Source organism: Cololabis saira, chromosome 6, assembly GCF_033807715.1.
Source record: "Cololabis saira isolate AMF1-May2022 chromosome 6, fColSai1.1, whole genome shotgun sequence".
NCBI classification, from domain to species: domain Eukaryota; kingdom Metazoa; phylum Chordata; class Actinopteri; order Beloniformes; family Belonidae; genus Cololabis; species Cololabis saira.
This window is the reverse complement of record NC_084592.1, coordinates 39,672,696-39,698,146: the sequence shown is the minus strand read 5'-3', so window position 1 is coordinate 39,698,146 and position 25,451 is coordinate 39,672,696. Positions and strand designations below refer to the sequence as shown.

The following is a 25,451-nucleotide window of genomic DNA, read 5'->3' as shown; positions in this document are numbered from 1 at the left end:
TAGAGTGTGTCTTGTGTTTTTCTTCCGTCATATGACCGTCCTCTGCACACTGGAAACACACAAGCGCCAGCAGGCTTGTGATGGTCAGATGTTTGAACAGTGAAACCAGTGGAAACCAGTGGAACCCGTTGAACGTCGGCAGACTTCAGCATCATCATCAGTGGATGCATGTCTTTTAAAACCACAATCATAGCAGAGATTTGTGGCACCAGGTGTCAGATGGAGGGATCTCATCCACAACATTTTTTTTTATGGTTTATAAACAGGATGTGGAGCCCACGCGGCTCCACGCGGTTAAAACCGAGTGGGTACCGCTGTGGTCGGGCCCATTTGTGAGTTGACCGCAGAAAAAACCCTGAAAATACCAGCACTGTTGTGGCATTCTTAATGAGCCAGCCCACATGGAGCCACTGGCTGTCCAGAGAAAAACCATTTGAGGCCCGCGTGAGTGTTCTGTAGGTGTGTGGGTTTGCTCCACCCACACAACCCATTACTCTGCAGAGTCGTCAAATTCCCTGTTCACGTTTTCATTTAAATAAGAAACAGGCCAAACCCGAGTCACAGAGAACAATCCTAGAAATCCGGACTGGGTTGTGTGCTGGTGGTAATGTGACAGATCAGGTTGATTAAAGTCCTGTGATGCAGCTGTTCCACCTGAGAACCTTCTCATGCCTGTAAAGATCCCATTTCAAAGCACCAATAGAAATATTGGCTAACGAAATCAATCAATTACAGTTAGAAATGCGCCAATTGCAATTTTCTTCGCCGATTTATGATTTTCTCCCGAGCTCCGTACTGCAGAATTTTCTTTCCAAGAACTATAATCCAGTGCATGCACTGAGAGGCTGCAGGCTGTGCCCACCGACCTTATTTTTAACCTTTTTCCGCCTTTGTTAGCTTTACAGCCATGCCAACCCTCAGTTGCAGACGCGATGCTGATTTAGGTTGTGGTTCTGACTCATTTATTTATTTCTTTTGTTCTAAACATTTTGCCTCCTGTTTCTTCTCAGTTATTTTTACTTTACAGACTGAAAAAACTGAGATCGTCCGTACGTGTGGCGGAAAAAGTTCCAGAGCAAAACACGATTCCTGGCGACAGCACTGTTTAAATGGCGACAGCATTTTTTTCTCCTTCCCTTGTCTGCACATCCATGCATCCATGCATGCATGCATGGTTGCACACACACACACAGTTAATACCAAGTTTGGTAAAAAAAAACTAAAGCATATAAATGCATTTTAATCTTCAAACAAATAGTTTTTTGCCCCACTGTACTTAAATGACATATGCATACTAGCAGATACATCTAATTTCTCAGGATTCAGAATCACCGCATTTGTGACTAAGATGCGTATTGCTGCACAATTTAAGATGCATCTACTGGCTGGAAAAAATGTTTTTCCTTGAACCTGCTTCTTTTTTTTCCCCTCTCAACTAATAGTCATTTATAATAACAATTCAGAACCAGTTTGATTAAAATTAACTTCTACAACCAGCTGATCATGGAGTACATCACTAGTTGTCATGGTTACACAACTTGACCAAAAGACAGACTGGAATGAATCAATATATACCCATCAACAAGGACACTGCCATTTCTGCTGTCATATGATCTCTTTCTCTCACACACACACATGCACACACACACACACACGTTTGTAAAACTGCTAGTGTCTCAGCAGCTTCCAGGGAGTGTGAGAAGTACAAACAAACTCAGCAGCATACTGACCGTCCGCCCTCACGACTACAGATTTATTATCACGGACCAGTAAGCTCGCCGTCTGTGCGACCATTCTGACGTTTGTAAACTCGCTGCGACACCTGAACACGACCGCTTCCACTAATTTACCTTGGCAACCCTTTTGTCAGTCAAGAATATCATAGCTATAAATATAAATGCCAGGTTTGTGAGTTTTTTTATTGTGATTTAGGTTTTGGTTCCCCTCACGAGAAGAATACAGCCAAGAAGAAACATCCGTCCACAAATTCATCATTATCAGTTCTGAACGACACTTCAGCAAAGTGCTCGCAAAGTAAAACTGATGCCACTGGTGTTCTAAAAGATTTATAAAAAAAAGAGGATTATTTCAGGAGCCTGGGTCTGATATTGTATTTATTCCACTAGTTTACAGTGAAAATGTCACTTTCTAACACAAAAATAACTTGAGGAGGGGGAGCAGACAAAATGTTTAGGAGGGAAAGAGAGCTGAGATTCCAACCTAAAAGTAACCTGGGAAACAAAGAGTTGTAAAAAAAAAAAACTGCCAACACAACAGCAACAGGAAGAAAGAACACACTTCTGGTTTGGGGACCCTCGTGTGTTTATGTAAACGTGTTTACATCCACCGGCAATCTTGATTTTAGCTCCTGCCTGTGGGAGAACCGGGACAGAGCCGAGCGCCAGCGGCACTTCCTCCCCTCCCACGTGTTGGCAGAGACCACGCAGATGCAACCGCAGCAACAGCGATGATGCAACGACCCGAGCTGCTCATCACCAGACTGATCACAGGTTAGCGTAGCCGCTGCCCTCACGTCAAGGTTCACCTCCATGTGAGCAGAACTGCTTCACTGGAACCAGTTAACCAGTTCAGCATTCGCGTTAAAGTGGACCTGCAGAACATGTCTAAAAGGAATATTTGTCATTAAATATGCATCACAATCCATAGTAGGAACTTTCAGATGGTAATGCATCCACCTCAGATCTTCATAAGACCCATTCATTGTTTTTTTCTTTCAGTAGGTAAGTTCATCTCAGCATGGCAACAGACTCCAGTCCAAGAAGCTCATCTTCTACGTGGGCGTTTTTGTTCTTTAGGGGACAAAATAGGCCCCAAAGATGGCATTTATTACAACCTGTATAGCTAAAAGTACTTTTGGCGGAGCGACGACTAAAACATTTATGACGATAAAGTGAATTCAACGTTTAAAACATCATCAAGCGACTGAGCACGCCGAAGGTCGGAAATCTAACAGACCAAGAATCTGAGAATAAAAAACAGCCTGCAGTCTCTGCTAAATATAACAGCTTAACTAGCTTAAGTCCCATTTACACGGAGGGGCAACAGAGGCACAACAGAGGGGAAACAGAGGGGCAACAGAGGCACAACAGAGGGGAAACAGAGGGGAAACAGAGGGGAAACAGAAGGGCAACGGAGGGGGGACAAGAGTGTCAAAGAGGCGCAACACTGGAGGAACAGAGGGGGGTAAGATGTGCAACAGAGGCATAACAGAGGGGCTACGGTGGTGTTACAGAGGGGAAACAGAAGGGCAGTAGAGGTGAAACAGAGGGGCAACAAGAGTGACAGAGGAGGGGGTAAGAGGGGCAACAGAATTCAATTCAATTTTATTTATATAGCGTCTGTTACAACAGAAGTTGTCTCTAGGTGCTTTCTGGAGACCCAGAACCCCCAGAAAGGGGTAAGAGGGGCAACAGTGGTGTTACAGCGGGGGAAAGAGGGGAAACAGAGGCAGGTAAAAGGGGCAACAGTGAGGAAACAGATAGGTAACCGAGGGGCAACAGTGGTCTCACAGTAGGGCTGGGCGATATATCGAGATTTTAATATATATCGATATATTTTCAAACACGATATGGTACAAGACAATATCGGTTATATCGATTTAAAAAAAAAAAAAAAAAATTTTTTTTTTACATTTTTTTTTTTAATGATTTTGATATAGCTTATTTTGTGACAAATTGACTTGAATGTTTTATTTGAGATTTGCACAAATGTTTTTTTATTTGCACAACTGTCAACCTCAGTGGAAAAGTCTGCCTGTTACTGTCTACATTGTATTAATTGCACAGTGTATTTTAATTTAATTGTTATGCAGGAAAGGGATATTTGTTTTATTTTATTCAAGAAGCATTTTTATTCTATATATGCAGGCAGTTTATTTTTATTTCATTTGTTTTATACATTTTGATATTGTGCAGACCTCTGTTAACAAAGGAACCTGTGTGACATTTGGCACGAGGCTTTGTATTAAAACTGACTGTTTTTTTAAGGGTTTGCCTCAGAAAAAAAAGAAACTAACAGAGATGCTATGCTATAATGCTTTGAGGGAAACCCCAATTAAGGCACAGAAAAAATATCGAGATATATATCGAGTATCGCCATTTAGCTAGAAAATATCGAGATATGACTTTTGGTCCATATCGTCCAGCCCTATCTCACAGAAAAGCAAAAGGGGGGCAACAAAGGCGCCACAGAGGGGCTTTGATGGTGAGGCCAGAAGCAAAATGAATCTTAAGTACATAACGAGTTGAAATGTGTGGGATGAATCTAAACGTGTCTGACAGCCCGTCAGGGGGCACCACCTCATCCATCCCATCATAAGTGTTTGCATCTAAATGGGCAACATCCATCAGTCCATGTTGGAAAATTGAAGAAATGAAGGAGACATTTGATCCGAAAGTGGCAGCAAAAACATGAAATAGCCCCGAATTCAAACTCCTCGCTCCATCCCTGAGGATGGTATCATCTTACCCTCGGAAACGCATGCAGCTACACCTTCTACATTCATGCTGCTCGACACCAGGCAGTCAAATGTAACAAACTCTCAAATAAAATTACCGTAAACATATCCTGACAAGTGAAGGTGACAAAGCCTGGGAGCTGAGGGAGAGGGGAATCCATTCGTGCAGGTGTTTTACAGAAAACGAGCATGAAAGAGAGGAGCTGCACGAGTGCTGTGACAGCCCCGTACACACATCCTCTGGACTTTACATGTCAAAGAACTTTTATTCCTTTTTTTTTTTAACCAATGCTGTTAATCCACTGTTAAAAACGAGTTTGTGAAATATGGATTATTTATTGTAAGTTATAAAGCAGCAAGGCTGAAATGTATAAAAATGTTGTTTGTAGTTTGAGTCAAACTGGCTTCACGTCACATTGCGTTTGTCCCGTCTCTATGTGGCAGCTAATGGCCTGTTTCCTGTCTGTCTGCAGGCTGCACGCACACACACACACACACACGGACACACACACACACACACACACACACACCCTGTTTAACCATTAACCTCCCTCACCGAACACACTCCAGCTTTACTGCACCAAAACATGACATGCAACATCAGGATCTAGTTTACTACCCTGTAACTGAACACTCGCACCAAAACCTCAAACACAAACATTAAAAAAAAAAAAAGAAAAACTTGATTAGTGCTGACATCTCAGTATCGGTAACAGCTCAGATGAAGCGCTTCAGGTAAAAACAGAAACACGGCGCTGGAAGTCGACGTCTCAAGTCTTTGACAAGACAAAAAAAAGATGCAGGTAGTAAATAAGAAATAAGCAGCGATGTGAAAAGTCACACTCCTTTTTTTAATTTCCTCTGTGTCCTGATTGGAAGCGCTCACTTTCTCCCACAGCTCACTGATTCTAGTTGACACTCGAGTATTTGGGTCCGGCATGAAACCAGAAGAGGAGACACACACGGGCAGAGCTTCGTACTCACTCTGCTGCTCTCCTTGAACAGTTTGAAGCTCATCCACTTCGGCATGTCGGCCTCTCCTCGTCCGTCTCCCTCTCTGCCACCCGCTCTGTCTTTGACAACTCCCTCGTCAGTGTGTCGGCCACACCAACTCACATGAGCACTCTCCCTCTCGCTCTGTCTGAACAAACAACCATTGCTTTGTGTGTGTGTGTGTATGTGTGTGTGTGTGTGTGTGTTCACAATTCTCTCACTCCCTGGAAGCTACTGAGGCATTAAAACACTTTCAACAGCCAGTATTAGTAGAGTGTCTGTGTGTCATATGACCAGCAGATGGTTACTGTACGTCTTCAGTCTGAATTGAATGCATTTGATTCATGAGAATGAATACACACACACACACACACACACACACACACACACACACACACACACACACACACACACACACACACACACACACACACACACACACACACACACACACACACACACACACACACACACACACACACACACACAAAAGTTGGTTTTCATCTTGATATGACAAGCCAATGCAGGATGTTAGTTGCTCTAACCTTCCTTAAATACTTTGCCGCCTCATCCTGCAGGAGTTTGTTTTAGTTTGAGATGGTTTAGAAAAAGAAAAAAAAAAACTGGCCAAGAGGTGAAGAAGTGAGGACTAAAGTTGCTTTGCAAACTGCTGTCAGCTGAAGAACAAGAGAGACTGCTCGTGTCCCTGGACCAGGGGGAGACGCTGTTATTAAACGCATCAGTTCCGAGTAGGGCTGTTCGATTTTGCCCAAAAATAAAATCTCGATTTTTTTCTCTCAAAATCCGATTTTCGATTACGATTATTTTGTGAATTGACAAAAGGCAAAGAAATTATTTCAAATATGCTGTTTTTTATTGAACATTTGCCCCATTGGGCTTTAAGTGCAAACTTTGCTCTTATTTAACCAAAAATGAATGAATAAAGGGCAAAACTCTGTAAAATAAGTTGAAAAAAAGTTAAAAAAAAAAAAAAATAAAATATAAAGTTTTATCTCTGAAAAAAAAAATCAGCAAATCAGCACTTGCAAACATACAGTAAGTTATATTTCCAATTAAATAAAACAAGACATTTTCTAATTAAACTAAACTGGGTCTTTGCATGCTAAATAATAATGCAACCCATGAAGGAGGTAGAGGTGTGTAATGTCAGTCATTACATTTGCTATTCACATTTGCAAGTATTTTGCAAGGAACACGAGCCGGTCTACCGCATCTGGCTTGAGGGATGCCCGGTGGCACGTTACAACACCCCCTCCTACACTAAAGAGCCTCTCTGATGGGGCACTTGTCGCAGGTATTGAGAGGTATTTCCATCAATCATTAATATGTGTGCAGACAAGGTGAAAAAAAAAAAAAAAAAAGTGAAAAATCGATTTTACGAGTTTCACGTTTTAACATCGTTCTAATTACATAATCACGATTACGATTTAAAATCGATTAATCGAACAGCCCTAGTTCCGAGTAATAAGATATACATTTTTTTTCATCTCCTCAGTCACCATGATGACAAAGTAACCGCAGGGCACGTCTTTGTTGTGGAAGTTTTCCCCTCCTATATGTCTACAAAAGCCAAAGATAGCAGCCCGTGGGATTGAAACAAGTCATGGAGGAACAACCACCAAAACATTTGGGAGAACATTTCCAATGTGGAGAAGGTATTGAAAGACTAAAAATAAAGCTGTAAAACCTGCAGCCTCTGCTGGGGGCGGGGGGGCGAGAGAGAGAAAAAATTGCTTTCAGTTCATTATGACATCTATAAAGAAAGACTGAGCATATATAATATGGAGCTGTCATATTTTTCTGATGCCAAAAACAACAATAATGCACTTTGCGCACGACTGTTGACAGGCTAACAAACCGCCCAGTCAGTGGACCCTGGACTTCTATCCAACCGTGTCTGCGATGAGTTGGAGTTCCTGAAGGATCAGTTCTGGGGCCTCTGTTATTTAACATCTACATGCTGCCACTTGCTCAAATTATGACAAAAACTAAATGGGTTACCATAACTATGCAGATGACACACAAATCTGTATAACCATCGTAACAGGAGACTATAATCCAATTCAAACAGTGAATCAAATGCATTTATCAGATTAAAGACTGGATGTGCCAGAACTTTCTTCAGTTAAATGAAGATAAAACTGAAATAATAGTGTTTGGAGCCGTAAACATCAGCACTCAGCTTCAAGCAGTGAAACTAAAAACCAAGAGCCGAGCAAGAAATCTGGGAGTGGTTCTGGACTCAGCCCTGAACTTTAACAGCCACATTAAAAAAGTAGTGAAGTCAGACTGTTATCACCTAAAGAACGTATCGAAGATTAACGGACTGATGTCTCAGCAGGACTTTTATCTTCAGTAAACTTAACTACTGTAACACATGGTCTCAATAAATAAATGAAAGTGTTGCAGTACAGGTGTACTAATTTAATTGTTTTTCATTAATTCAATTTAATTGGTGTAGTTTAGGTTTTTTTTAATCGTCATTTTTATCGTCATCGGGATAAATGCCAGAAATGATCGTGATACATTTTTTTGTCCATACCGCCCATCCCTAGTCCTCACTGAGACCAGGAGAGCGGACCATATAAGTCCAGGTCAAACCCACTTGTACCTCGGTCCTCTCCCTCATTCTGAAGCCAGCCGGCTGCTCGCATCATCCGTCTTATCTGTACCATTTACAGAAATGCACAATGTGCTGCTTTGCTGTCGCCCACTACAGAGCTGCCTGTATCAAAACACGTCCAGCTTTCCCATTCACCACAAAAATGTGGTAAACATTCAGTGTTGATAACTAATTTTGGCCTTTATGTTCAACACTACATCATTTGAAAAAAGGTGCTGGTGTTAACAGAATATGTTCATTGAGGTCTTAAAATATGTAAATTCAATTCATGTCCACTGGTTTGTTTGGGAACAAGGATCACATTACAGTAGTTAGATCTCTTTACAAAATGGGCAACAAATAGGTTTCATTCTTTATCAGCATCTCATACCGGCGCCGTTTCATAAGAACATATCCATCCTGCTCAGTCAGTTTATTTGCATAGTTCCAATTCATTTAAAAAAAAATATAAAAATAATCTCAGAGAGCTTTATTGTCAGAGCAAACATGTACCTCTGTGATAGACATGTCTGGAGACTGCTTTAATTCCTTTCAGGAAAAATAGTATAAAAATGGGTCTAGCCGCTGGTGAGTTTTATGGAGCATGGCTTCCAGAAAAACAATTTTTACTCCAACTGAAGACGGAGGCAAAATAAGCGTCTGAACTATAGGACCGGCAGCAGCGGAGCCGTGAAGGCCGCCAAGTCAACAGCCGCTGGAATGATGCTTTAAATAACAAAAACCCCAGGCTGAACCGCAGCTGACTCACCAAGCCAAGGCGCGTCACAGAAAAGGCGGATTCCACACATGCAGCAGGACCCGTGCATTCATCAGGTTGTTGCAGAAGCCGGACCTCAGCAAAGTGTCAGAGCTGAAGCAGCTGGACAAAACAGCAAGACTGATCGTTGCTCTTCTGCGTATGATGACCGGTTACAACCCCAGAATGGTGCTTCTCCGGGAGGGGAGCCATGTTTTATTTTGTCTTTGCATCCTCATTGTTTCCCATCCTTCTACCGCTGCAGCTTGTTTCCTGTTAACATGCTGATTCTTCTACACTAGTGCTGTGCTGTAATACAAGAATTCTGGTTCTTCTTTAACATCTGGTTTCATGAGCCATAATGACAACATCATGACAAAAGGAAACGATGCACACAGAGAGCTGACCTCTCCAAAGACCAGGCAGAGCCCTAAATAAGATGCCAAACGCAGACAAGTTCAAAAGGAGGCGTCAAGGATGTAGAGAAGGAGCAAGAATGGCTAGAGCAGGGGTCGGCAACCCAAAATGTTGAAAGAGCCATATTGGACCAAAAACACAAAAAACAAATATGTCTGGAGCTGCAAAAAATGAAAAGTCTTGTATCAGCCTTAGAATGAATGAAGGCAACACATGCTGCATGTTTCTATATTAGTTATAACTAGGGGGATTTTTTTTTCCATTATGCACTTCTAGAAAAAACTCGAAATGTCGAGAAAAAACTCGAAATGTCGAGAAAAAAGTCGAAACGTCAAGATTAATGTAGAAGTACAATCTTGAGAAAAAAGTCGAAATTTTGAGAAAAAAGTCGAAATGTCAAGAAAAAAAAGTCAAAATGTCGAGAAAAAAGTCAAAGTTTCGAGATTAATGTTGAAGTACAATCTCAAGAAAAAAGTCGAAATGCCGAGAAAAAATGAAAATTTTCGAGAAAAAAGTCGAAATGCAGAGATTAATGTTGAAGTACAATCTCAAGAAAAAAGTTGAAATGTCAAGAAAAAAGTCGAAATGGCGAGATTAAAAAAGGAAAAAGGAGGAGAAAAGAGGAAAAAAAAGAAAAAAAATAAGAAAAAAAGGAAAAAAAAGGTCAAACTTTTTTGAAAAAGCTCCAGGGAGCCACTAGGGCGGTGCTAAAGAGCCGCATGCGGCTCTAGAGCCGCAGGTTGCTGACCCCTGGGCTAGAGAGAAGGAGGGAGTTTAACCCATCTCTCCCTTCATCATCCTGGGGAATGTAAGCTCATATGTACATGAATTAATGCATGAAAGCGCGTCTAAAAAAAGTGACAATGACCCTTGTGTGTTATCACTACGGAGTTAATGCATAGAAATTAAATGCCCCGGTGAAATGGGGATTTTCTGGTTTAAAGTCTGCATGTATGAGAAAATACTCGTTTCATCACTGATTGTTGAGTAACCATGGCTGGCAAAGACATGGAGTGAAATAGTTTCAGATGGGTTTAAAGAGGAGAGGTGTCAAACGTCAGCGGGAACAAACCGACTTTCATGCTTTGATGGATGCGTTCCTGCCAACATATCAGGAGATGTTGGGAGCAGACAGTCCTTCCGCCGCCGCCCAACCACAGCAGGAAGGCTTTTCCACCACCATGATTTCAACAAGACAAAAAAATGATCAATTTTTGATGTTAACTGTGCCAGCCAGCAGAGAGAATTCAATATGAAAAGGCAGAGGCCCAGATAGCTCTTAGGGCCCAGTTTAACCAGAGAGAGCCGGATGTGGCCCAACGGTCGGGAGCTGGTTCCAACTTGGGTTCCAGCTGAGCGCTGTGGGTCAGATTTGGCCCAAATGGCAAAGCTGACTTAGACTTGGGACTACGGCGTGTCTTGTTGGGGTGTGGTCCAAAAGCCAGAAGAAAATTCATCTTTGGCCGAGTTCAGGGTGCCACACTCCTCCACACCGGAAGAAAACTGGAGCCGCCAGCCGGGTTTGGGCCAATTCTTTCCTAAGCCGGAGGCTTAACAAATGGTTTTTTCCTCCAAACACAACAGGATGAGGGCTCTTAGTTGGCAGGGACCGGTCTGAATTGATCATCAGCAAACTGGAGGGGAAGAAAAAAGAAGTACGGTAACGTAGCAAGCTGACCTCAGGGTTTACTTGCATGTATGGATACTATGTTTTCAACCATGAGATTTGTGGATGAACCCATCTTCTGGAAATGCTTACGATGTGCCTCTCCAACGTGGGCAGAGATAGTTGCAAATGCCACTGCAGTGTGCTGGCAAGAAAACATGTGTATAAAACCAGCGGGAACAGAAGCTCCCCGCCCTCCAAACCCAGACAGTGGAACATATGACTCTGCCAACGCAAGCTTGTTATTTCACTTTATGTGAGATGGAAGGGAAAGTAACAGACGGATGCATTTGAACAGAAGAAACTGACTGTGGAAGTGTAAATGCAGCTACTGAAGGGCGGCAGAGGTTGAAAGGAAAAAAAAAGGAGGACAGGAACAAATAACAAACAGCAATTATGAAATACAAGTTCCTAAAACAGATGGTTTGGACCCCAACAATGTCTCAGCTCAACTTCAGTTGCTCCTTTCAAAACTAATCTAAATCAGAGACGAGACGGAGACAGCCAGGCTGAGAGAATTACTGCTCTCCAAGTTGTCCAAGGATTCATTTCAAAACAGCTAAAAAAAAGCTCCTTTGATTCAACATTTCTGCTCAAGAACCCCAGACAAACACTCAGCGAAGAAAACACATTTTAATATTTCAACTGCGTCTCAAAGTCGTCAGTCCAGTCTGATAAGTTGCTTCCGAAGACACTTCATGTGCTCACTCAGTTTCTTCATGGACCCAAACAGATCCAAAGGTGGCTGCTCTCATATAAATAAATCTAAGATAAGGCTGTGAACAATAGTTGTTGCAACATACCCATACTGATTAGAACTGGAGCTGGACAATAATAGGACAGAACGCTGTATCACGCCTAAATATTGCTTGCCGTAAACACTGCCTGTCCAAAATTCATCACCTGGGTTTAACCAGTACAGCAGTTAAGAGCCGCCCACTGGATGACAACTGCAGCAATGATCATGTTTCACCCAGCAACACGTTATTTAACCTGACCGATGCAGTGATGCCTCTCGTTTCTTTAACAATCCTGTCGGAAGATGCCTCCTGTAGTCGTAGAGGAGACAATCTGTTTTCAGAAGGGTTCAATTATTGCCGTCATGCAAAGGAAACATCCTCCTCACCTGGATCCTCAGTGCTCAGCCATATACTTGTGTGAACTGTAGTGTGCTTGCATCTATCTGAGTGTGTGTTTGTGGGGGTGGTTATTAGGAATGGGTGATATTTTACCGTTCACGATAAACCGTCAAAAAAATTCCCCACGGTAAGAATTTGTCATCTCACGGTAAAAACGATAAATTCCCGTTGATGACGTTTTTGTGTAAAGCTGATTTATGGAAGGAAGGAAGGAAGGAAGGAAGGAAGGAAGGAAGGAAGGAAGGAATGAGCCTGAAAGAAAGAAAGAAAGAAAGAAAGAAAGAAAGAAAGAAAGAAAGAAAGAAAGAAAGAAAGAAAGAAAGAAAGAAAGAAAGAAAGAAAGAAAGAAAGAAAGAAAGAAAGAAAGAAAGAAAGAAAGAAAGAAATGAGCCTGAAAGAAAGAAAGAAAGCAAAGAAATGAGCCTGAAAGAAAGAAAGAAAGAAAGAAAGAAAGAAAGAAAGAAAGCAAAGAAATGAGCCTGAAAGAAAGAAAGAAAGCAAGAAAGCAAGAAAGCAAGAAAGAAAGAAAGAAAGAAAGAAAGAAAGAAAGAAAGAAAGAAAGATTCCCGTTGATGACGTTTTTGTATTTTTTCTATCGTTATCGGGATAAATGCCAGAATTTATCGTGATACATTTTTTAGTCCATACCGCCCATCCCTAGTGGTTATGCTTTATGTAAAGCGCTTTGTGTTGCATTTTTCATCTGTATGAAAAGCGCTATACAAATAAAGATTGATTTAATTTGATCTTAGAAGATTGCTGAAACTACTAAACTGTTCAAAGCATTATTAAAAACTGGAAGGAGGGTAGGAAAACATCATCTCCCAGGAAGAAATGTAGTCGGAAAAACATGATCAGCGATCACTCAAACGTTTGGTGAAATCAAATCCTGAGACAACAGAACAACTAACGGCTACTTTTTATAAAGAAAGTAAGAGTACTTCGACGCAAACAATGTGAATGTAACTTAAAAGGACTAAACAGCTTATCAGTGAGGATAACTGGAAAAAAGAAGCATAAACACCGGACTCTGGGTCGATGGAAGAGGGTCATGTGGTCCTGATTTACCCAGAGTTCCACAGTGATAGGCGCATCAGGGTAAGAAGAGAGGCAGATGAAGGGCTGCTCCCATCATGCCTAGTGCTTACCGTACAAGCTGGTGGGGGCGGCGCCATGATCTTGGGTTGCCACAGTTGGTCAGGTCCAGGCTCAGCACCGCTTTAAGGTCAGCTGAATACCTGAAGATGCTGAATGACCAAGTTTTTCCTTAGACCTGAGGTCCGACTCTGCCATCATGGAGACAAGGTCTTCGGGAGAAATTAACGTAACTCTGGATATCAATTGTGATATTGCAGAAGCTTCAGAACGTGGCATCAGAACGATGCCACAGCGAATGTTTGACACGATCAAAATCTGTTTTGTTGCTACTTTTGACCTTCCTTGAACTTCTCAAACGCTGCATCCGTCGTTCAACCATACACTTGCTCGCTAACCTAGCTTCCACCTCTGCACCTCATCAGCTTTATGCCTCTATCAGCTGCAGCTTTGAACACCATGCTTCTTCTGGTAAAATTAACACTATTCCTAAGGCTGCTCTCACTTCCCAAAGCAGGTCAAAAACCAAAACTTCAGAAAAAGTCCAAAACCAAAGGTGAAGCCAAAAAGAACAACAACAAAGCAGTATATACCCAAATAGAAACTGGAAACAGTTCTACAGCTGGTTCAGAACCAGACTAAACACGTTTCATCCTGTGTGTTTGATGGCAAAACAATAAAAAAAGGTAAATATCTTAACTTGTAGTAAAGAGTGAGTCAAGTAAAAGCAAAGTCAGTTAGCACAGAACACATGGAGCTGATTCAGACGATATGAAGGAGGAGGAAAAACATCACACATTTAAAGCTTAAGCAGCAAATCCCACAAGAACTATGTCAAAACAACATTTAGGAAAAAAATGATTTTGTTTGTTAATGTTTAAAAAGAAAAAAAAAAAAACAGCAGAGGAGGATCCAAAAATAGTTAGTTGGAGTTTTCCAAATCCTTAAAAACAAAAAACTAGAACAGCAAACCCACACCCCACAAGATCTGTAAGCATTAATATGTACACAGAGGGGTGGGGGGTGTTCTTCACAGAAGATGTGAAGAACATCTTCTGTGAGCAAAGAGAAAAGTAAAGGGTTAACTGGCAGGATTGCAAAGTAAAAGCAGACGAGGCGTAAACAAGAGCCCAAACAAAAGCAGCAATGATGGGGCCAGTCTGTGTGTGTGTGTGTGTGTGTGTGTGTGTGTGTGTGTGTGTTGCTGACATTTAGTGGAAGACTATTGCGTAGGCGTGGGGTTGGACGGGGAAAAGGGCACACTGTAACACAGCAAGAAACCGCGGCTGACATTAGTGAGGGGTTGTTCTCGCGTCTGTGTGCAATAGTAGAAGTTACAAAAGGGGGGGGCTTTGGGGTACAACTTGAGGAAAAAAACAGATGAAAACACTGAACAAAGCTGTGGAATCAAAACCACATCAACAGCTAAACCAGACTCCATTCAAAATCTTTGCATTTATGCTTCGTAAACTATTCCCATGAACCTGCATCACAGAAGCTGACTGACTACTTTTAAAGAGACTCCAGTTTAGCGTACGGTAACATCCTAATAAACATCAAATAATTGGAGAAACACTTGAGAACTGTGTATATGAGGCCTGAGCAACACGTTGCCCTTTCTCCACAAGGGATTACATCAAGTAATCAAAGTGATTTAGTATAATTATTTTGTTCCTTCCTGTTATTGTTGCAGAACAACCTGTCAAAATAAAGGCCTTACTTGGACTTGAGATGCACTTTGGTAAGGAGATTCGGCACAAACGCCTGAACACATCCTGAAGAGAGTTTTCATTGCTTCCCAAGTAGCTACATTGCTTATTGCTTCTCACAGGTGCAAATAAACTACAAACACAGTGTCTCTACGTAAATGTCTCAGAACAGGGCTTCCGTGGAGTCTGGACTTGGGAATGTCTTTCTGTGACAAGCACATGGCCAACCCCTGCTGCTGCCTGCAGTAACTGGCCGGGAGACCCTGTAGCGCTGGGACAGGTGTGGGTCATCAGCTCGTTTCAGCTGCCTCACCTCTCTCTCACCTCCCCCTCACCTGCTCAGGGCGTGTTTCCTACCTTGTCGCTGTCTACAGTGTTTTGGGACGTCCTGGATGCGATGGAGATGGTATCTGGCTGGCTGCTGCCATCTCCCTGACTGTCTCCGTCTTCACCTCCCTCCCTGTAAACACACAGCACAGTCAGAAGGAACAGTCATGACATCCAATCGCTGACAAATGCAAGCTTCTTTTCTGGATGAATTTTAAGTAAATTATCCTTTTTAATATGTATTTGAACGGGTTCCTTATTGCTGAGCTCTCTGAGCTTGAAGAAACACCAACAGTTTCGTCTAAACCAGGGGTCGGCAACCCAAAATGTTGAAAGAGCCATATTGGACCAAAAGCACAAAAAAAAATATGTCTGGAGCCGGAAAATGAAAAGTCTTGTATGTATAAGCCTTAGAATAAAGGCAAATGGCAAAAGTCGAAATTTCGAGAAAAAAGTCGAAATGTCGAGATTAATGTTGAAGTACAATCTCGAGAAAAAAGTTGAGAAAAAAGTCGAAATGTCGAGAAAAAAGTCGAAATGTTGAGATTAAAAAGGAAAGGAAAAAGGAAAAAAAGAAAAAAAAGTGAGAAAAAAAGGAAAGAAAAGAAGAAAAAATTAAGAAAAAAAAGAGAAAAAAGGAAAAAAGAGAAAAAAAGAGAAAAACGAAAAAAGAAAAAAAGAAGAAAAAAAAGGAGAAAAAAAAGTCAAACATTTTTGAAAAAGCTCCAGGGAGCCACTAGGGCGGCGCTAAAGAGCCGCATGCGGCTCTGGAGCCGCGGGTTGCCGACCCCTGGTCTAAACCACGTGCCTGTCTCTTAGATCCCATTACAATCACACTCTTCAAGAAGGTACATCGCTTAACATTTCCAGTTGCATGTCATCAGTTTATTTTAATCACCAGGCTATGTGCCTCAGGGTTTAAAGTTCATTGTATTACATCTGTAATTTAACATCTAATTCTGGATTAAAACTAGTTTTGATCCAGGTGCATTAATCAATCTTCAGCCAAACTGTCTTGGATTTCTAAATTTCTGAAAGGTTGTAAATCAACTATGTGACCATTTATAAAGAAATTGTGTTTTTTGAAGAGATCCAGTCAGGATTTAATTACCAATGATCTTGTGGCCCCAGACAGCCGACTTATGCCTGACCTTGTCTGATCTGATCTCAGCACAGCATTTCATCTCAATCAATCATAACATTCTGTTAATGAGACTTGAATGTGCTAATCGGGATTCAACAAATAGGAAAGACCTGCTCTAAGATACAGTATGTTTGTCTGAGACATTCCAGTCTGTTCATGTGGACATGGAGCCTTCCTCATACACATGTTGATCATGGTGTTCCACAGGGTTCTGTGGCTGGAGCCATACTCTTTACCTGATATATACTTTCATTAGGTAGTAATATTAAGAAGCACATTTTCACCACAGTGCAGATGATCATTAGCTATACCCAGTACTCGAGTTGAGGGGGGATGAGGGGGGATGGCATCCCCCCTGAAATAAAAATGGTCAAAATCACCCCCCCCCTGTAAAACTGCCATCCCCCCTTTCCATCCCTTATGTCATTTCATCAATGAATGTGGTTTTACTGTTATTTCAACATTTAGAGTCATCACCTGAAAAATAATTTATTTGACCATTTTCACCTGTTTCAAGTAAATTTTCAATTGAAATAAGTAGAAAAATCTCTAAGATTCTCTTAGATTTATCTTCTCATTACAAGCAAAAAAATCTTGTTCCACTGGCAGATTTTTCTACTTATTTCAAATGAAAATCTACTTGAAACAGGTGAAAATTGTTGTTTTTTCCAGTGATGAGCCTTGTTTTAAGTGTAATAAGATTTTTTTTAACTACAAAATAGGACAAATATTCTTATTTTGGGTTTTTGCAGGTATCCATTTTACTTATACTGTGAAGGACAGAGTCATATTGATAAGTTCAGAAAACTGTTTTTTATTGTTGTGTTTTGATGTATTTGATGTAAGCCCAGTGGATATTTAAAGCTTACAGAAGGCTGCATTTAACTGCTGCTATGTCATTCCTGCAGTATTTCTGCAGATGTTTTGGTTAGTGCTATTATTTGTAATATATTATATTATTTGTAATCAGCACAAATGATCTATCCCCATATGATAAAATCCACCATCCCCCCTGATTTTTTTTTACAACTCGAGTACTGGCTATACCTATCCATTAATAGGTAGTCTAGCCATGTAGTTACTTTTGATGGCATTACTTCATCTAGTACTACTCTACTCTGAGAAGCCGTAATACACCCTGCCAGTGGGGTTAATGGCAGGGCTTCAGTCAGCTGTTTTGTGATTTATAAAACATTTTATCAGCTCAAATAACAAAATATTTGATCACACTTCATCAAGATTTTTGACAAAAAATAGCAGAATGAGTGAATTTTATCACCAACATGTATGAAGGTTGAGAAGCTACAAACAGAAAGAAAACACCTCGGTTTGTGATTAAAACTGAAAATGTGCTCTCTGTAACTTGTGAATACAAATCTGGTGAGTCCTCATTTTAAATCATGTATTTATGTTTGCATTATGTTTGCAGCCTCTCAAAGGCTTGGTGAACACAGTACTGCAGTCCATTTACTTATACTTTAATAGTACCGGTACTTTACTTGAGAACTAATGTTTGAGGAAACTTACTATTATTTTTTTCTACATCCATGTTTCTCTACATGTGGGTTCACACAGAACAAGCGGGTTGGGCAGTGTTCTCCAGTCCAGGTCCTCACGTCCTCTGCCCTGCATGTCCTTCATGCTTCCCTTCTCCAACACACCTCGTTCACCTAAATAAATCATTTACAAACTTCTGCAGACCTTGAAGACGTGCTGGTAGTGATCCGTTTGTTTGAATTTGGTGTGCTGGAGCAGAGAAACATCTAAATACAGAGGACTTGAGGACCGGCTCTGGGGAACGGAGATCTATGAGTCATTCACTCTCTTCCACAGAGAAATCTGTGAACTGGTTGCATATATTTTCTTTTGTCGGATACATACCTGAGTCATTCTATAATTAGGGGTACATTTCATATCAACCAAAAGTGGCAAAATCAGTTTTCTTTTTTGATAAAAAATCTAGTTGTTTCCATAATATACACCCTAAATGTGCTAAATTCGATAATTGCCAAGCTTAAACTCTAATTACAGTTACAGTGTTACAGTGTTACAGTTGGTGGGTAACACAGTTGACATTTCGGCCATTTTAGTGCATTTTGTGCTAACTGCAGACCTTGGACCTGTCACTACATGGCCTTGATCAACTCGTGTTTTTATACAGTTTCTCTGTATTTTTGTAAAAATAACATGTAAAGCAAGTTCACAAGAACATGTTGATAACACAGTTGACGATCAATTAAACCACTCTATGTGCACACAATAATATTGATGAAGTATTGAAGAGGAGGAGTAGAAATTTACCACACTGTCTTCAAATCTCCCTCCCTGAAGGAAGGGACATCATATAATTTTGGACATGTGACTTTGGAGCAAACCATTGCTGATTTATAGGGGTTTTTTCAATGGGTAACACAGTTGACAGAGATTTCTCGGACACACACAAAGTGGATGATTTAATGTACATGCATGAACCAAATAGTTTATAAAACACCTTTTCTAATATTTTAATGATTATTTTGAACAAATAATTATGGAAATTAAATACAAAAAAATGTATTTTAGTGTTAATCTGAAGAGCAAAACCTGACATTTAGCAAATCGGACAGCACAAAAACAACAAAATCCAGTATAGAATAAGCATTTTTTTTTTAAATAAATGATGGAATCTGTTGACTTTTTTGTATTAAATGAAAGAGAAATGTGCCCTGATATAAAGTTGATCATTGCTTTAAGTAAATATTTAGTAAAATTGATAAATACAGCCCATGGACATGACATGTACCCCTAATTATAGAATGACTCACCTACATTCAGGTACTTTAACTTCAGTAATAATTTGTTTAAGCAAGGTATTGACGTAATATTTTACCAGGAGAATCTAGACTTTGACCAAAGTAAGTACTTTGTGCACCTCTGTTTTTATCTCTGGGATGACAGTTTACCTCTTTGTGTGGTTCTTGGGTTTGGTAAGTGCTGCGGTTTTAGGCAGATGGACAGGCTCCTTGAGCGCCCCCTTCAGGTGAGTCATCCTCTCCTGGATCACCTCTCTGATGTTCTTAATCCATTCCTGTTTGGCCTCCATACTGGAGACCTGGAGGAGAGGTACTCTTAATAGAACATAACAGGTGACAGGGAGACATGTTCCCCTCATGTTTCATGTTCACTTACTTTTAGCACAGTTTTATTATCAGAGGAAGGGGTTCTCCCTGACCACAGAGCAAATTTACACGGGTCACCCTCAATGTGCTCGGTCACCCCCAACTCGGATGTCTGCAGAAAAAAATGGAGCCAATTGATAAAAACACATGGAGGAGTGAAAGCTGCAGCTCAAACAAGGATGCAGGCTCACCAGTAGTTTGTTCTTGTACTGGTACTTGGTTCTTCCAGTGGAGTCTTTGAACTCCTTACTGAAGACCAGCGAGAACTCAAACAGGAAGAGGTGTCGGTCTCGCCCCTTTCGGATCAGCGACCGGGGGTCCCAAACCTGGAAACTGTCCTGCAGGATCAGCTCACCCTGCACCTCCAGGTTCTCCTCGAAGCCTGGTGAAGAGGAGGACTGTGGGTTCACAACAGAGCGGCGTGATCTGTGAGCACCGTTCGGCAGCAGCAGGGCCTCATCTTACCCTCTAGCATGGCCAGATGCATGGCATCATTTGCTCTCTTGGGAACGCTGAGCATCACCTCCAAACCATCTTTAATCTCTCCTTTACCCTCCTCACAGCAAGAGAGCAGCTCCTGCAGGAAAGGATGTGAAACCCAATGAGATGGGATAATGGCTTCATGTGGCCTCAAATTAGAGCCAATAGATTTTCAATCTCTAAATGTTACAACAAAATTAAACATTCAATATTATTGCAATTATTTTGTCTGGTTTCATGTAAGTTGTGTCATTGCATGACATATATAGTGTTAACACCAAAAAGTTTGATGGTTGTGTTTGTGTAAATAATGAGCCTGCGACTGGGTGTTGCTGTTTGTGCATCTACCTTCAGCAGCAGCTGGTACTTTGTAATCCTCTGGACTGGTTTAATGAGGTAGGAGTTGATGGAGTTGGCCAGCCCCCGTCTCTGCTGGATGTCCTGCTCATCCACACAGCAGCACAAAAAACAAAATAAATCAAATCGCTTTTTAATCTTAATGTTCTCACAAACAAAATGGGCAACATGAATGTTCTTCTCAGCATTTTCATGTCATAGGAGCAATAGTATTAATACTCATTTTTTTAGAGAAATGTTTCTTGGGATCAAAAGTAAAAATTAAATGTGACTTTATGAAGTTTTATATAATTTAATTTTATATAATATAATTTACAGAATGATACAGTTATCCAGTATAGTTAATTTATCTATTAACCTGCTGACATGTAAACCGTTAAATGGCCTGTGATGTATTTCACATGTGATCAAATGGCGCTCTCTGGTGGCTAAGCAGCTGAACTGCACCACCATGCGCCCTCTGGTGGCTGAACAGCGAAACTGCGCCACCTCGCGCCCTCCGGTGGCGAAACAGCTGAACTGCACGACCTCTCCTCATGCATACAGGGGGGACACCCGCAACCACAGAAACCACAAGGCAGCTTCATTTAGACAAGGTTGATTTCATTTAAGTTAATCCTAAGTTTGTTTTAATTATATTAAGAGTCTTCCAAAATATACACATACAAAGATACGAACTGAACTGAGCTGAATTTAACTGGACTAGTACTAAATGTGTAAATTCTCTGTAAACTGATCTCAGATGTTATGATTTAGGTAGTTATGCAAATAAACTGAGCTACCTTGAGAAAAAGAGAAAGTGTAGCTGAAGCTAATTGTATATTGACCCTTTGCACAACAAGGTTTAGAAAAATTACAGAACAAGAGACTGTAATATTTGGGATGTTTCTAAATCAATATCATATCTCCATTTTACACATTTTTAATCACATTGAACGCAAACACTTCATAGGCATATTTTGTCATGGAGCACAAAACTGTTATATCAACTGCAAAAATCAAACTTTATTGAATTCTAAGTTTCTTCCAAGAAACACAGTAGTAAAACACATAGTGAAAGAAGCCAGATGACCTTGAACTTGAAGACTCCCCGATATTATTACAGTCTCCTGCTTAGGGGTTTTACGACTTCTCATTGTGGATGGATAAAGACAGTAGAACAGGAGTTAAGCTCTAAGCCAGACTAACAGAGGTTTTTGGTGGAAGCCCATGATCTAACATTTCTACTTAAGGTAAGCAAGAAACACACAAAGAAATAAAAAGAAAATAACATGAAACATGATTAAATGAGTCTAAGCAGAAACTCAAGCCAAGTCAAACAGTTACAGGACTTTTTTTTGTAGCAACATAATGGATATGTATGTTGTTATACCACATTTTTTGAGATAATGGCTGTTTTCAATACTACATACTATATTAGTTCATAATACTGATTTGCCAAATGTAGTATGCAGTAATCAAAAACCAACAAACAAAAAGAAAGAGGGAGAGAGTGACTAGATGCTGTGTTACGTAAAAATATATCACATGCTGTATCCCATATTGCCAAGACAATACTGTATTTCTGCTGGCCACAAATGAGGCAGCTCATAAGGGTGTTTGCTGCTCACTTTCCCCGCTCTGTATGGTTTATTTTAACTACTCCATCTCGTTTATAGCTCATTCAATGAGCAAAAGGTATTTTTCTCTCACACCCTTTCCAATTTCTTTCACCGGCTTACTGCCGCTCTTAAATCCCTACTCCTCACTAACTTCCCTTTTGAAAGGGGGAGCATTAAGACATGCCATTACTGATTATGTCATCACTCCCAATATCAATACAAATGGCTAATAAGTTGGCTTTGGTTAGAGAAGAGCCTAAACAAAATATTTTATTGTTAAAAAAATAATTTGAAGTCATCGTTGCAAGAGTTTGACTGAATTGTAATATGCTACAACTTACATCACTTTTATTGTGGTATATCATATACTGAAGACAACTACATTATGTACTGTATCTTGTATAGTACTTGTAAAAAGTAGAAAACTGGAATCGGAAATCTGCTAAAGTAAAAAAAAGGGAACACCTATCAAAATATTAACTTGTAAGAAGGCTTAAAGTAGCTCAGATCAGATAAAGTGAAATGAAAGACTGAAGAGTTGACGTTAAAGGCAGAACTCACGTCAAAGAAGGTGCCGCCGTGCTCCAGAATGAGCTGACTGGAATCTGGTTTGTTCTTGCAGTAGTCCACATAAATATGGAACTTGTCAGCCTGCGAACAGGAGAGAAGAAGATGCTTCAAACAAAGTTTGTTCTGAATCAAGTCCGAAGTGGGAGATGTTTAATTCAGGCTCTCACCCAGGTGACGAAGCAGTGACCCACGTCTTCTGGAAGCTGCTCGTAGTTCACCAGCTCCTTCAGGAAAATACTGGAACGATGTAACGTAAAAGTCAGCCAGCTCTTCAACTAATTACATAGGAATATAATCAAAATTTCAAAATAAAAACTTTTATTGTGTTGTACTGACATGTCTGAAACACATACAAGCTCCATTCATCAATTCAAGACAAGAAATTCCTTTAAAATCTAAATGTTGCTCCGAGAACATTTAGGGACGTCCTCAGCTTAATTTAGGGAGTTGTTAAATTGATGAAGAAAAATATCCGAGCACTCCCCCCGGGTGTGAGAGATGGAGCCCTGCTGAAAAATCTGAGATGCCTGAAATAATCTTGTCAAGTTTTGGCATTTTTTTAACCCAACATTATCTGTTCATCTGCTGCCTGAGTTTAAATAAGAAGCATGTAAGATGATATGTAGTGCTGTTAGTAGATGCCCATGTCTAGTTTTATCTAGATTCAGGTTGAAACTGCTCAAAACACAAGCAGCTTCTCACAAGCGCTGAAGTTAATCAGGAAGAATCTGCTTGTCACTGACTTGTTGTGGAAATCGTAGATCTCCTGCATGTTGCCAAAAGCGATGTTCTCCTTGTTGGCGATGCCTGGAGGAATCTCCTCCACACCACTGGTCATCTCCCACAGGTAGGTCTGTCAGACAGAGATGTTCAGCAGGTTAACGTGGGGTCAAAAGAAAATCACACAAGCAGAAAAAATGACATTTCCTCACCTCTAAACACTCCTGGAGATCTCTGACATACGTCTTCTCAGTCTGCAGCAGCTCCGCCATGATGAACCTGTGACAAAAGGATGATTTAGACGGAAACAAAGCTTTCATTATACATCCATGTTGTTCTGTACGTCATTAGACTCAGAGTCCTTCATATGCAGGAATCTCATACATTCTTTAAGATAAAACTCCAAAACCTTTTAAATATATTGCTATGATAATTCATTTACTTTAAAAAGGACAGAGTACACAGAGAAAACATGCAGAAGTACAAAATTAGTGTGGGTCAGGCGTGTTATGATTTTGGGCAAGGTGTCATGATCTAGAGATTCTGCTACAGTTTTCAGTTTGGTTAACTTCCTGTTATATTTTGAAAATCAGTTTCGTTGTTGTTTCCTCCGCAGGGTGGCTGGACGCTCCCTTAGAGATAGGGTGAGGAGTTCGGTCACCCGGGAGGAGCTCGGAGTCGAGCCGCTGCTCCTCCACATTGAGAGGAGTCAGCTGAGGTGGCTTGGGCATCTGTACCGGATGCCTCCTGGACGCCTCCCTAGGGAGGTGTTCCAGGCATGTCCCACCGGGAGGAGACCCCGGGGAAGACCCAGGACACGCTGGAGAGACTATGTCTCTCGGCTGGCCTGGGAACGCCTCGGACTCCCCCCGGAAGAGCTGGAGGAAGTGTCTGGGGTGAGGGAAGTCTGGGCATCCCTGCTGAGGCTGCTGCCCCCGCGACCCGGTAACGGATAAAGCGGGAGAAGATGAATGAGTGAGTGAGTTTCGTTGTGTGTTAAGTTCTAATTTGACTTTTCTTGCCGAACCTTCCCTAATGGATTGCACCTGTGTGTCGTCAGCCCAAATGTGTACAGTATATATAGTCTTGTCTTTGCTTGCAGGTCTGTTAGGGCTGTTCGATTAATCGATTTTAAATCGTAATCGCGATTATGTAATTAGAACGATGTTAAAACGTGAAAATCGTAAAATCGATTTTTCACTTTTTTTTTTTTTTTTTTTTTTTTTTTTTTTATACCTTGTCTGCACACATATTAATGATTGATACCATATAAATGATTGATGGAAATACCTCTCAATACCTGCGACAAGTGCCCCATCGGAGAGGGTCTTTAGTGCAGGAGGGGGCGTTGTAACATGCCACCGGGCATCCCTCAAGCCAGACGCGGTAGACCGGCTCGTGTTCCTTGCTAAAAACTTGCAACTGTGAATAGCAAATGTAATGACTGACATTACACACCTCTACCTCCTTCATGGGTTGCATTATTATTTAGCATGCAAAGACCCAGTTTAGTTTAATTAGAAAATGTCTTGTTTTATTTAATTGGAAATATAACTTACTGTATGTTTGCAAGTGCTGATTTGCTGATTTTTTTTTCAGAGATAAAACTTTATATTTTATTATATTTTTTAAAACTTTTTTTCAACTTATTTTACAGAGTCTTGCACTTTATTCATTCATTTTTGGTTTAATAAGAGCAAAGTTTGCACTTGAAGCCCAATGGGGCAAATGTTCAATAAAAAAACAGCATATTTGAAATAATTTCTTTGCCTTTTGTCAATTCCCAAAATAATCGTAATCGTAATCGAAAATCGGATTTTGAGAGAAAAAAATCGAGATTTTATTTTTGGGCAAAATCGAACAGCCCTAACACAAGTTACTCCTGCCTCCCAAGGTCGGGTCCGCACCCCACAAGCCTGACAAGAGGAGATGTTCTCTGAAGAGACAAGTCTTTAAAATATTTAAACCACCCCTGCTGTGATAAAAGTTGGGAGCTCATTCCATCACACACGTGGACGCCCCTCCCTCCTGCAGAGGGTGTCTATGTTGAGATGGGGGGGGGGGGGGGGGTGCATAATTTTACTGATTGAGAATCAACAAATGTAGATTTACTGCAAGCAAAGACTAACACACTGGACTGTGCCTGAAACAAACTGTGATGAACTGCTTAGCCACATGCTCTCACTTATGAACAAAAGAACAAGTTCATGGAAACAAG

At 40.8% G+C, this 25,451-nt stretch overlaps 1 protein-coding gene across 3 annotated transcripts in view; it reads right to left on the bottom strand.

The window, feature by feature from the left end:
- Positions 1–23,506, bottom strand: part of kalrna (kalirin RhoGEF kinase a) — a 91,830-nt gene extending 68,324 nt beyond the window's left edge. For 2 of the 3 annotated variants that reach the window (XM_061724105.1, XM_061724106.1), the window contains exons 1-10: positions 23,446–23,506; positions 23,257–23,366; positions 22,681–22,750; positions 22,505–22,594; positions 20,334–20,426; positions 19,971–20,082; positions 19,697–19,887; positions 19,516–19,617; positions 19,290–19,438; positions 15,234–15,336 (exon numbers count right to left, since the gene is read on the bottom strand). In XM_061724105.1, coding sequence (XP_061580089.1) covers positions 15,234–15,336; positions 19,290–19,438; positions 19,516–19,617; positions 19,697–19,887; positions 19,971–20,082; positions 20,334–20,426; positions 22,505–22,594; positions 22,681–22,750; positions 23,257–23,366; positions 23,446–23,505 — 1,080 coding nt within the window. In that variant the 5' untranslated portion in view covers position 23,506. Of the gene's footprint in view, positions 1–5,461; positions 5,547–15,233; positions 15,337–19,289; positions 19,439–19,515; positions 19,618–19,696; positions 19,888–19,970; positions 20,083–20,333; positions 20,427–22,504; positions 22,595–22,680; positions 22,751–23,256; positions 23,367–23,445 lie in introns of those variants that run through there. The other variant, XM_061724107.1, reaches the window with a different exon arrangement.
- Between the last annotated feature and the right edge of the window lie 1,945 nt (positions 23,507–25,451).